General features: G+C 41.4%; 2 protein-coding genes across 9 annotated transcripts in view; one reads left to right on the plus strand and one right to left on the minus strand.

Moving 5' to 3' along the window:
- Window positions 1–3,436: 3,436 nt before the first annotated feature.
- Sfr1 (SWI5 dependent homologous recombination repair protein 1) lies at window positions 3,437–8,339 on the plus strand. The gene is made up of 4 exons (XM_008845702.2): window positions 3,437–3,773; window positions 4,813–5,246; window positions 5,772–6,179; window positions 7,632–8,339. The coding sequence occupies exons 1-4, from the start codon at window positions 3,653–3,655 to the stop codon at window positions 7,818–7,820; spliced, it is 1,152 nt and encodes a 383-aa protein (XP_008843924.2). The 5' UTR covers window positions 3,437–3,652; the 3' UTR covers window positions 7,821–8,339.
- Window positions 8,340–9,969: 1,630 nt separating this feature from the next.
- Window positions 9,970–13,678, minus strand: part of Cfap43 (cilia and flagella associated protein 43) — a 100,521-nt gene continuing 96,812 nt past the window's right edge. For 5 of the 8 annotated variants that reach the window (XM_029569665.1, XM_029569669.1, XM_029569666.1 and 2 more), the window contains 3 exons: window positions 11,399–11,479; window positions 10,412–10,565; window positions 9,970–10,240 (listed from right to left, as the gene is read on the minus strand). In XM_029569665.1, the coding sequence (XP_029425525.1) occupies window positions 10,074–10,240; window positions 10,412–10,565; window positions 11,399–11,479 (402 nt within the window). In that variant the 3' untranslated portion in view covers window positions 9,970–10,073. The remainder of the gene's footprint in view (window positions 10,241–10,411; window positions 10,566–11,398; window positions 11,480–13,678) is intronic. The other 3 variants (XM_029569671.1, XM_029569668.1, XM_029569670.1) reach the window with 1 other exon arrangement.

Here is a 13,678-nt window from a genome sequence, read left to right on the forward strand (position 1 = left end):
TTAGCTGCCATATGGGTGCTGGAAATTGAACCCAGATCCTCTGGAAGAGCAGCCAGTGCTCTAAACTGCTGATCCATCTCTCCAGGCCCTACAGAAGAGTTTTTGGAAGTTATTTTTCATTTTCATACAAGAAAATGTCATAATATTAAATTCACTAATTTTTTCTCTTGTGCTACAGAGCAATTTAACTGTGTGGATTTTGCACAGTTCTCTACCCAAATAGATTTTAATCCTGATTTTGAAAGAGTTTATATATTAAGGGGGAAAAAATCTTTAGAGACTTCTTAACTTCTGCATGAGACAAATTTTGTTTTGCTTTGTTTGAGACAGGGTCTCTCTGTGGTCACAGTTGGCCTGGAGATAAACCAGGGTGACCTCTGTCCAGGAGGTCTGCCTGCCTCTGTCTCCAGACTACTAGGATTAAAGGTGTGCACCACCATGCCTAGCCATGAGACACATTTTTTTTTTACAAATATAGAAAAGTTTATGAAATAGAATTTAGGTCATTCTGAGTTAAAGATTTAAAAAAAATAATGCTTAAGCTGAAAGGGTAAAATAAAAAAAAACCTACTGAAAAGAAAGTTGTTTTTAAAAAATATCTCTGTTTTTGCTGTGGAGAGAAAGAAAGGCGTGAAAGGGAAAGGGAGGACAAAGACTAGACACTATTGTTTTCCTGCTCTTAAAAAATAAGCCGGGTGTGGTGGTACACGCCTTTAATCCCAGCACTCGGGAGGCAGAGGCAGGTGGATCTCTGTGAGTTCAAGGCCAGCCTGGTCTACATAGTTCCAGGACAGCCAGAGCTACAGGGAGACGGAAATAATCTCAAAGATTTTTAGGTCTAAGTCATCATCCCATAAACAGTAATCATAGACAAGAACGGAAGACACATTTTATCACTCCCTGATGAATAATAAAAGGGCCACCCTGTAGCCTTGGGTATTGAGGAAATTTAAAAACACAGAGAAAGCCTGACTTAGGTTGAAATTAATTACTATTCTCACTGAATCCTAGAACAGTCCTACTATTGTTCTCCATGGCAGGTTAAGGAGTTTTGTTCTCTGGTTCACCAGGCAGCATTTTTCACAGCTTGAAAAGTTTCATATGAAACATACAAGCATCCTGTATGAGAAACACCAAACTCTTTGTATGTAGAGATCTCAGGTCACTAAGGACATGGAAATATTAGCCCAGCCTGGTAGTATGTGTCTTTAACCCAAGCACTGGGGAGGCAAAGGCAGGTGGATCTCTGTGAATTCAAGGCCAGCCTGGTCTACATAGTGAATTCTAGGCCAGCTGGGGCTACATGGAACTGTTTCATAGGCTTCATCTAAAGATACATGGAAACTATAAGGGTTCTCTCTTTTTAATTTTTTTCAGGGCTGGTTTTCAAGTGCTAGGTAAGCATCTTGCCCACTAAGCTTTGTCCCAGCTCTATAGGGGCGATCTATATTCCAGCTCTTTTAAACTAAATTGAGAATTATATGCAATGACAGTAAGTAAAATACAAACATATATGGGAAGATCACTGACTCCTAACAATGCACAGAAGTCAGAGATAAGGGCCAATAAATGCACATTTCTGAAATAACAGGTTTTTCTGAGTACTTGTTCACAGGTCCTTTGAAGGTTTGGCCAATCTCATTTTAATATTCCAGTTTCACATAAAAACAAGTCTGAACACTTGCATGGCAAGATATTGTTTTCCTTTACATAACCAGCAAAAACACAACTCTAAGCTTAGGCTGTAACGATAAAAGAATTTGGGGGCAGCTGATTTTAGGGACTCATAAAAACTCACCTTTATGCCTCAAGGTATAAAAGAATATGCAGAGTCTGCATTGTGCCTCAAGTGTCAAGAGAAATTATTTTTTTCAGTGAGATTAACTCATGCCAGGAGATAAGGCTATGCTCTGGGAAATGGTGAACATCTGTATCATAAAATCAGGAATTCTGCTGTTGATGTTGAAAATTCCTTAAGGTTTAGATAATTTTATTTAAAAATTTAGGATTTGCCAGGTGTGGTGGCACAAGTCTTTAATAACAGTACTTGAGAGGCAAAGATGGAAATCACTGTTTGAGGCCAGCCAGGTCTACAGAGCGAGTTCCAGGCCAGTCAGGGCTACATTAAGGGGGTAAAAAAGGGGTGGAGGGGTGGAGGGGCTGGAGAGATGGCTTGGAGGTTAAGAGCTCTGGCTGCTCTTACAAAGGACCAGGGTTTGGTTCCCAGCACAGTAGCTGTAACTCCATTCTAGGGGATCTGATGCCCTCTTCTGGTCTCTTTGGGGACTGCATATACATGATTCACTTAAATGTAGGCAAAACACTCATACAAATACAAAATGAACAGCTATTTAGAAATTTAGGGGTGGAATATATATGGCTTAAGTTGTGTGGAATTATAGTGATCATTTAAAAAAACTGTGCTTTGGGGAAGAGAGTTAAAAGCTTGTGGTACATTCCTTTAAATCAATTAGGGAATGACGAACATGTTTGAATATAAAAATTACTGAAAGTTTCTTAGATAGCTGGCATTATTCTAGTTGCCTTCCGTGAATAATTTCTACCTCTAGAAAGTAGATATTATCCTCACTTTACAGACGAGGAAACGGAGGGAGACACTATATTCCAAAGTAAGTAAAAACTGACTGCAGTATTTGTGAATCTAATCACTGCATTCACTTTCTTGCGGTTCTGCATTTCTACCTGACTGCTTAGGACTCTACTTATAGTGACTTCTAAGCCACCATTATCGGATGTTGGCTGGGAGAAATTTGTGACATTTAAAATAGCCATTCGGTAAGACTGAGTATTACCAGTACCAAGTGACTCACAACATATTCTACTGCCTTACCCTAAACCCGGAGCTCCACCCAAGCTAATGCACTCGGCTGTTGCACAGCAACAGATCATCCCAGCACCGGAAGCGGAGGAGTTTGGGGGCCGTTTGCCTCCCAAGGTCCCGCCAGGACCTTGTCTCAAACATCTGAATTCTGTCCCAACCCAGTCGTCCTGATGGCTCTGCTTCCCAAACTGCGCCATAACACATTTCCTTAGGTATCTCAGACATGACTATAAAGAAAAGTGAAGCTAAGCTGGGGTGGACACAGAACAAGATGGAAGGATGAGATAGCATGGCTGGAGATGATCTCAGTCGCATTAAAATTCGCAACATGTCCGCTTCCCTACAGGCCGCTCCTCCATGGACACTACAGGGTGTAAACGGAATACGCCGCCAGCCGCCCACCGCCCGCCGCGTGGCTTCCGGCCGCGCCACGACTGAGGAAACGCTTCTCAGTGATGGACGCGGAGAGCAGAGCCAGGGCAGCGCGGGGGTAGGCGCTCTCAGTCGTCACAGAGTGAGGCGTCAAGGGAACGCGATTGGCTGAGAAACAGATAGGCGGGGAGCCAGACGGAAGTACCGCCCTCCGAATCCACAACCGCTGGGAAGCGCAGGCTCGCCCTTCCCCTACGCCACCTGGAGGCCAACGGCCGCGCTCGCGCAGTCCCGCCGCAATTAAGCGCACGCACAGTCGCTAATCCTGCCAATCACGAGTTGCGACCACCTTCCGTTTGGCCCCGCCCCGCCTCCTTGTGGAGGTTGGAGGCTCTGCGCGTGCGCAGTCAGGCCCCGGCGAAAGCTCATCCTTTCTCGATGGCCAATCTGGCCAATCGCACGTGGCTCCGCCTCTCGCGTGGCCACACCTCTGGGGCGCGGTCTGTTTACCGCTACAGCTGCGAGCTGTTTGTCTCGGCTGTGGTGATGGCTGACCGAGGTACGGCGTCTGCGGGCGAGGGGGCTTCTGAGAGGAAGGCTTCGGGGGCTCTGTGGAGTCGGGGAGACGAGGTCTCTTCCTCGTGGGGAGTCGGTCTGGCCCTGGGCTCCCGGCGGGGCCTAGTGGGCTTTGTTGTCGAGGGTTGGCGGGGAAGCCCCGCCCTCTCCTTGTACCCGTTAAGTCGATGCCCTTTTGGGGAGAAATAGCATCCGTCCTGTCTCTCCCTGTGTCCGCTTTTAAATCAGAACTGCGCACATTTATCCCCTGGCCTTTGTAAGGCCTCGGGCCTGGGGCGGAGCTAGTTCTAGTTACAAAGATTTTCGCATTCGAGATACTAAATGGGTCTGATCGGGGTTTCCGAGTCAAGATGTCGGCTGTGTTGCATTTATTAGGAAGTGATAACGAAATAAAGTTCTCTTAAAAAACATCTTATGCCAGGCGTGGTGACGCACGCCTTTAATCCCAGCACTTGGGAGACAGAGGCCAGCCTGGTCCACATAGTTCCAGGCCAGCTGGGGCTACGGGAGACCCTGTCTCAAAAAGAAAAAAAAAAAAAAAATGTGTCAAAGTGTATTGCCTGCATTTGTGTAAGTGCATCCATGTGCCCACGGAGGTCAGAACAGGGTGTAGGGTTCCCTTGGAACCGGAGTTAGATACGGTTCATAACTGCCATGTGGGTGCTAGGAACTGAATCCGGGTCCTCTGCAAGAGCAGCCAGTGCTCTTAACGGGTGAGCCGTCTCTCCAACTCCCGTAAAAAGTTTCTTGAGTAAAGTTATCCCTCCCCCTTCCCAAAGTGCAAATTTTTGGAAATATTTTGAAAGAGATGCTAGCGCTTAATTTGTTGTGGAGAAAATAAAAACCCAAACCCTGATATCCCTGTGTGGAAAGGAAAGGAAAATCTGGGAAGGGAATTAGAATGAGCCAAATATAATCAGAGGAAATGGCACTTTTTGATGCTTTATACATTGAGAATTTGATAAAATTGAGGGCTGTGTTGAGGTTTAATTTGATAACCATCTATACTTTATCTTTTTTAGAAGCAAATAAAGATTTAACTACCAAGATGGAAAGCCCATCAGAATCAGCAGAGATTGTACCTGCCACTTCCCAGACCTCAGAGTCAGGGGAAGTTAAACCTGAGCCTCCTCAGACCTCGGAGTCAGCAGAGGTTCTAACTGACTCTCCTCAGACCTCCGAGTCAGTGGAGGTTAAACCTGCCATTTCCCAGACATCGGAGTCAGCGGAGGTCAAACCTGCCACTTCTCAGACCTCGGAGTCAGAGGAGGTTCTACCCGACTCTCCTCAGACCTCAGAGTCAACAGAGGTTCTACCTGACTCTCCTCAGACCTCCGAGTCAGCAGAGGTTCTACCTGATTCTCCTCACACCTCGGAATCATCGGAGGTTCTACCTGACTTACCTCAGACTTCTGGGAGTCTATCATCCTTCCATACAAGTAGTTCAGAAAAACATGTATGAAAATTTTGGTTCTTTAGTGGTTCCATTCTGTTTCAGAGTATACTGGCAGTGGTGGTTTTAAGTAGATTGGAATGCTAGTATGTAATCCCCTGTCCTTCCCATCTTAACCAGATTTTCTTTTTGAATCCCATTTCATTTTGTATCAGGTTGAGACTCTCCATACTGAGGGAATCTGAATCTGTACAGTATTATCCTTACTGAAGGCTTTGGTGTCAGTGGGCCTTTTCCTTTGTTTATAATACTGAAGCATTAGAAGTGGTCAGGAGCACATGCTAACTGCTGTGCTCTGATTACTGGGCTCTGATTCCTAGCACTATTTTAAAAGGCTGTTAACCTTGCTAAAGTAAAACTAATTGAGCTTTGGAAATTAAGACATTTTATGATGCTTACTTTAGATTTGTGGAGAAAGAAAGCCATCCAGTGGTACATACCATAGAAATGTAAAGTCTGTATTTCCAATAGAGGAACCTACTTCAACAATGTTTCTTAACATTTTTAATGTTTTGTGCTTTTTTTCAGCTTGTGGGTTTAACACTTATAGAAAGATTAAAGAAAACAAGGTCTTCATTTCATTCTTTTTGTAGCGTGGTGAAACGACTTAAAGTAGAGAATGACGACGATGATCTGATCTTTCCAGAAACAGGAGCATCTTCCATAGAGGAAGACTGCTCAGAATTCCAAGGAAGTGTGAAAGAGAAGGGTGTTGAATCTGAAAAAAATGCGCGTTTGAAAAATAACTCGAAGAATGTAAATACACGTGACTCTAAGTCACTCGATCCTGGGTCATCCAGTGCTTCCCAAAGTGATTTGGTGAATGAGAATACTGAACTAAGATTAAAGGAAGAAAAAGCAAAATTGATGAAGCAGGTTCAAGAGAAGGAAAATCTTCTTCGGAGGCTAAAACTAGCCAAAATGTATAGATCGAAGGTGAGAAGAATTTCAGATCCACTGAATAATTTTTACATAAATTGTAGCAAAATAATTTCAAAATTTGGAAATTATTTTAGATAAGAAGACAAGTAACCAGAAACCTAGCTTCCAACACCTTTAACTGAAATACAAGTCACCGATTTAGAGCGAGGTAGATGGGGCCTGTCAGCATGAGGTAAAACTCTTTAAAAGCCTGAGCTTTGTTCAGTAGGCAGTTGAAGCTTTTGGCTCTAATTTCTAGCCAGTAGCAAGATTAGAAGTATAAAGTGTTAGAAGTACATATACTGGAATCAGAAGGGACAGTGACAGTAAGGAAAACTGAAAATAGATCACTAAAAATATGGTAGTGGTAGAAAGTTTGTTAATGAATCTTGTATCTCCCCCAAAGAAATTGTTTTAGGCATTTTGAGAAAACATAAGATTTTAGCTCTCAACCTACATAGGTTGAATTTAATAGAACTTGGGTACTTAGAAGGAGATAACTTCTGTTACCTGGATAATTCTTGCCTATATAATAGCTCATTCTTCCCCAGAAATGTGGAATAAATGATAGAATTGCATGTTATTTGCTGTCTTGAATTTTTAGGACTTTTCTAAATATGACTTATGAGATACTAAATGTTGAAAAATCTGGTGAGTGTTTTCATTTTTAAGAGCAGCTTGAGGTTCCGAGAAAAACTTGAAAGGTATACAACATAATGTCATATTTTAAAAGTATAGTTGTAATACAAAGAACATGTAATAAAAACCTCTATTACTGCTGGGTGGCACATACCTTTAATCCCAGCACTCAGGAGGCAGAGGCAGGTGAATCTCTGTGAGATCAAATCCAGCCTGATCTGTATAGTGAGTTTAGTGAGTTCCAGGCCAGCCGGGGCTACAGGGAAATCCTGTCTCAGAAAGACCACTGCCCCTCCCCCTCAATCAAAACAAAACAAAAACTTTATTACTGTTTCTTCACACAGTTTTCTCCTATTTAATAATTTGATTTTTCCTGAGGTTAAGCTTGGCCCAGAGTTTGGAATAGACAGAATAGCCACAGAACTATTTTTAGCCGTAGAACTAAGTTGAGTGACATTCTTTATGTATTTTTTAAAGATTTTTATATTTATGTTGTATGTATGTATCTGTGTGTGGGCATGAGAGTGCACGTGCTCACAGACACCAGAGGCATTGTACCCCCAGGAGCTGGCATTATGGGCACTTGTGAGCCACCTGACATGATAGCTGGGACTTGAACTTGGGTCCTCTGGAAGAGCAGTATGTGCTCATAACCACTGAGCAATCTATCCAGCCAGTGACATTCTTTTTGTAACCATGTTACTTTTATCCTACCTGAAAGTGCCTGGGGGTATTAACCTTTAAACCTAGACAATAACTAATTTAGCAACATAAATGATGTAAGTTCAAGTGCAGGACCATCTCACTGTTGACTTTTTTCTGTTTCAGAATGACCTGTGTGAGTTGCAGTTGTTAATAAAGAAGTGGAGAAACTGCAGCCAGTTGTTGCTGTATGATCTGCAGGCGGCTGTGTCTGAAGACAAGAAACTAAGCCTCACTCAGCTGATAGACTACTATGGGATAGATGAGAAGCTGCTGCACTATAACAGGAGTGAGGAAGAATTTGTAGGTCTTTAATCTTTTCTTCTTCAGGCTGTCTTTTTCTCTTTTGGGGGTGATGGGGATCATACACAGGGCCTCATATGTGCTTCCTTGCTGAGCCACTTGGCCCCTCTACAGATAGATAAGAATGACAACGTGAGAGACACACAATATAAAGGAAAGATAGAAGATAGGTAGGGTGTTATGGCTTAGGGGAATATCTTGACAATTTAGGGTATTCTAATACATAAACTAAATTCTAAAGTGAAGTTTTAGTATTTTGCATATTAGGTGTAGGCTAAAGAAAGTGGCATTTAAAAAGTTAAAATCATGTTTTAAAGGAAATTTGGAGAATTTTGGAAACCAGTCTTAAAACGTTTTGATTTTTGTGGCAAAAGGTTTTATTTTCAATGTTAAAATAGTCCAGTATACTGAATATCTAAACCTAAACTAGTCTGAGTACCTATGTCTATCTTTATTGATCTTGTTTTCAACTGTTTAACACATCTATCCATCTCCTAATCTAGTAATTAAACTCATGTCTACAATTACAAATCTGTTTCTCATGTTCATTTACTGAAACGACCATCTGTTTCCTTGGAAACAATGTGTGAGCCCAAGATTGGCCCAGGTTTCACATGGGCCTCTTCCAGCCCTGGGATTCCTGGTGGCAGTGTTGGCTTTCTGAGAGATAAATGGTGCCTATCTAGCTTGATCTTGCAGGCTACAGCTGCTCATTCCTGACAGGTACATCCTCTGGAGTCACCCTAAGTGTCCACTTGTGGGGAATAGTAGGGTTTCCACTCATTAGCATACAGCCTCAGTTGATTTCATCAGAACAATGGGTACTTGGGGAGATAGGTGATGGGTGGGTTATGAGGATGAATGGGGCTTATGGGGGATAGTTTAGAGCTTGGGAATGCCCATGGTTAGTGTTCTAGTTTGAGTCTGAAATGTCTCCCATAGGTTCATGTGTTTGAATACCTAGTCGTTAGCTAGTGGTTCTGTTATAGGAGGTTGTGGAACCATCAGGAAGGTCCTGCCTGGTAGATATGTGTCTAGGGGCTGTGTGTGTTGTGGGGCAATGGGCTTTTAAGGGTTTATAGCTCAACCTGCTTCCTTGTCTGCCACACTATCAGAAGCAGCAGACACAGACTTTTCACCTTCCCATGATGGGCAAAACTGAAAAAAATGAGCCAAACAAAAGAACCCTCAGGTTGCTTCTGTCATGTGTCTTGACACAGTGACGAGTAAAGTAATGAATACAGGTAATCTTTTCTGTTTGTTTTGAGCATTCCTGTTGACTCACCTCCATTTGCTAGGATCTATTTACTGAAAAATCACTATCATATTTTAAGAAACTATGTGTATGGGTGTTTTGTCTGCATGCATGTAAGTGCATCCATGTCATGCAGTGCTTGCAGAGGCCAGAAGAGGCCATCATATCCCCTAGAACTGGAATTAGAGTTGTTGCCCACCATATGGGTGCTGGGAACTGACCCAGGTCCTCTGAAGAGCAGCCCGTGCTCTTGACAACTGAGCCATCTCTCCAGCTCCTACTTATTTTTGACATAGGGTCTCATCATACAGCCCAGGCTAGCCTCCAACTCTCAGAATCTTCGACATTATAGGTGTATGCCCCTAAAGGGAAGATTTTTATAATAGCTCTTTTGCTTTACTTGTACCAGTGTCTATTAGACATGGTATTGTATATTAAACTTAAAATTTAGATTACAAATTGGAGACTGATAAGTGATCCTAATGATGTCACCTAAGAATGCATCAGACCATGAGCTGTGGAAGGGTGAATAGAGTCTGCCAGCAAGTCTCAGCTTATAAATGCAATTAGCATCATCTGTATGCCATATATATATATAAGAGTATTTTAAGGAAATGAGCACTTTCTGTTTGCTGAATCCTTTAGGTATGGTGAAAAAGTGAGCTCTGTTACAATAGGAAATGACTCTTTCCAAAATATGTTACAGTTTACAAATGGTTTAAGTCTTGGGGTAAGTAACAATTTACTCTGGTTTCATAGGCAGAAGTTACCCTCTAAAATTCTGGTAATTGTAATTGAACAAAATCTTAAATATATTCTGCCTGAAAAATCTAATTCTTTAATCAGTACAAACATTTCATTTAACATATTTATTTATGCAAGACAGATGATTAGAGTTAAAAATTAATTACTAAAAACATGTAACTAAGAGGTAACTTAAATTTCCTGACGTGAAAGAAAAAGAAATGATTTTGGAATGATTGGTTTGGCCTCTTGATCCTGCCAGTGTTTTACATTGGAACGAGGGCTGGAAATGTTTTCATCCTTAGTCTTTCAACTTCAGCCTGAAATACTGAAATCTGTTCAGCTTGTTGTTTTGAGAGATGTGTCAACTTCTGTTGTTTCATCATGTTATCATATTGTTCTTTGGCAATCTTTTCACAAGTCAGCTTAGACCCTGATCCAGGAATGAAGAAGAAAGGGATTAGCTGGATTGTGACCAACACTCAAATACAGAAGCAGCACTTAAAATTGTGTGGAAGAGATGCGGATAGCTCTGTGACTATTGGACAGAAATCAGGAATGCTAATTTAGCGAGATCTACAGGTGATTAAAGAAAACAACTCACCGATTTCATTGCAAATGTCTTGTCTTTCTGAGACAGCAAGCAGCTCTTCCTGTAGATTGCAGCTTAGTGTATAATTTGCTCTATCTTTTTGATTGCTGTATTTTCCCAGTTTTTTTAGTAGTTTTTTGCAGTTTTCTACATTCTTTTTGTGGGTCTGAAATTTTTGTCCCCATGAAACCCCATAAAAAGTAATTTTGAAAAAAAAAAAGTAAGTTGTTTTATAAAAACATGCTCACATTTAAAACACATTACCTACGGTAGCATCTTACACTGTATGCCTAGAGCCTGTCATGTGGTTTGTCCATAGCAGAAACTCAGTTTATTGGTTGATAGAGTGTTAATACTACACTTGGGGGCTGGAGAGATGGCTCAGCAGTTAAGAGCACTAACTGTTCTTGCAGAGGACCTGGGTTTGATTCCCAGCACCCACATGGTGGCTAACAGCCATCTGTAGCTGCAGTTCCAGGGGATTTGATGCCTTCTTCTGAACCTCCTTGGGCATTGCGTGACATGGGTGTACTTACACACATGCAGGCAATACATTCGTACACATAAAATAAAAAATGTTAAAAAAATACTACACTGTATATTAAAGATTTTATACAGTCATAGAAATGAGAGCATTTTTAAAGCTTGCAATTACTTTGTTTCCATCTTACATATGCTCTATAATAAAAGATTTTGTTCAGTTATGATAAGATAAACTTTACAGTGCGAAAGAAAGATTGTCAATACTTGTCATAGGTATAGCCTAGTGTGAGATAGAAAATCCACTTTCATTCCAGAGATCAATTTTAATATTTGAAGGAGGTCTGCAGTCTCTGTCACTGGCTATGGTTGCAAAGACACCATTCAGGAACCTCTAATTACCTTCTGAATAACAGTAAATTGCCAAGTTTCTGCTAGGTTCTTCTGTTCATTTCTGAAGCCTTATTACTTTGCTCACATGATCACAACTGTTAGGATTATAATATATTTGAGACTGACCTTATCTATAACATTAATGGTTTGCTCCATTATTCCAATCTGAATAGCAATCAGACTCTCGTAGTTTGGTTCATTTAGGTACTTTAAGAGGAAAAAAAGATTCACAATACATGTAAGAATAATGTTTTGTATTTCTTTCAATAGATAACTATAAAGATTAGAAGATTTTATAACTTTCTAAAGATTAGTTTAGAAAGTTGTTTTTCATAACAGATGTTAAGATTGATTTGGCTTTTGTGCCGTATTTACTTGTATATAGCTATCAGTACACTCATCTATATGTTAATCATTATAAATGCTTAAAATTTCTCATTCAACTCACCAAATATTGTGTCCCCACTTGAGTCTGATATTAAGAGTGTTCTAGTTAAAAATACCAGGGCAGATATAAAGAGAGAGAACCTAGCCTTCAAGAAAAAGATACACAGAAATGACTGTCAGAGGTATGGAAGGTGTTAGCAAATTCAAAGATGGTTTGTGATGGGATAAGATTTCTTCAAGTTTGGAAAATCAAGAAAGGTTTTATGGAGAAGATGGAATAAGTTAAATCTTGACAAATCATGTAGATTTAGGATGGGGGAGGTTGGGAAGGGAACAGGGTCAGGGAAGGAGGAGGAGGAAGAGCCAGTATGAACAAAAAGGTGATCCATTTAGGGCTGGGTAATGATTGAGTTGATAAAATGCTTGCCACTTGAGGTTTGAATGAGAACTATCACCCATAAGCGCAAGAATTTGAACACTTGAGGGCTGGGGAGATGGCTTGCAGAGCATCCAGGTTTGAATCCCAGCACCCATATGGTGGCTAATAACCATCCGTAATTCCAGTTCCAGGGGGATCTGACACTCTTCTGATCTCCGAGGGCATTATACATATGCACTTACATGTGGATGCACTTATATGTAGATGCAGGCAATATGCTCAGACACGCAAAATAAGTAAAAAAACATTTAAAGAAAAAAGAATTTGAACACTTGATCAGTTGGTGGTGCTGTTGGAAAAGTCAGAACCTCTAAGAGGTATGGCCTTGATGGGGGAAGCACATCACTGAGGGTGGGCTTTGAGAGTTCATAGCCTTGTCACACTTGCAGTTTTGTTCTCTCTGCTTCCTGTTTGCCGTTGGAGAGGTGAGCTCTCAGCTTCCTACTCCAGCCACCATGCCTGCGGCTGGGTGTCATGCCTCCCCACCATGATGGACTCTGATTCCTCTGGAACCATAAGCCAAATATACTCTTCTGTCTATAAGTTGCCTTGGTCATGGTATTCTGTCGCAGCAACAGAAAAGTAAATAATACACCACATAAGCACAAGGATCTGAGTCTGCATCCCCATGCCCACATAAAAAGGAAAGTGCAGCAGAGTGTGCCTGTACTTAAAGCACTAGGGAGGTGGAGACAAAGGTCCCTGGAGCTCACTGGCCAGCCAAGTCTAAAATCAGTAAGCTCCCGGTTCAGTGAGAGACCATCTCAAGAAGTAGAAAAGTGATTGAGGAAGACGTCTGATGTCAACCTTTGGCCTCCACACACAGACGTACAAACCTCTGGTCTCTACACACCATCTGATGTCAATCTCTGACCTCCACACACACTTGTATACATACAGACCAATACATTTGGTTTGAGAATGCTGGTAAGAGGTATAATGGTTCAACTGGAAGACACTGCCCACCTACTGACTTCAAAATCCATTTGGTAGTTAAGAGTATCAATTTAGCCAGGTATGGTGGCGCATACCTTTAGTCCCAGCATTTGGGAGGCAGAGGCAGGTAGATCTCTGAGTTCCAGGCCAGCTGGGGCTACAGGGAGACCCTGTCTCAAAAAGAACCCCTCCCTCTAAAAAAATCATTAAAAAATAATTTAAAATATATGATCAGGGTGCTAATGTTAATAGAATCAAACAGGAATTTAATATGACAGCATTATACAAATAAGGATAAACTAAACATTTAATGAGAGAGAAAAGACACTTTGAGATGCCCCCCCCAAGCCAAGAGACAAGATTAATGGTAAGACTGTCTAACTCTTAAAACATTAAATAATGGAAGACAGACTGAACCGTGGGAGAAGCATTGGAAACAAGAAAAAGTTGGGCAAGACAGGCACCAGAGGGAAACCAAAGATGACTCAAGCTTTTAACCCTGGGTGACTATCTAGAAAGAACAGAAATAAGCAAATTAAGAAAAGCTGTTGGAATTCATCTCCATGATTGATGGCATCAGTATTTCTGTCAGGAGTTAGGCTGAGCAACTTATGTCTGAATCAATTTTGTTTGTTCAGATACTT

This window comes from Nannospalax galili, unplaced genomic scaffold, assembly GCF_000622305.1.
Source record: "Nannospalax galili isolate Female #2095 unplaced genomic scaffold, S.galili_v1.0 scaffold161, whole genome shotgun sequence".
Classification (NCBI taxonomy): Eukaryota; Metazoa; Chordata; class Mammalia; order Rodentia; family Spalacidae; genus Nannospalax; species Nannospalax galili.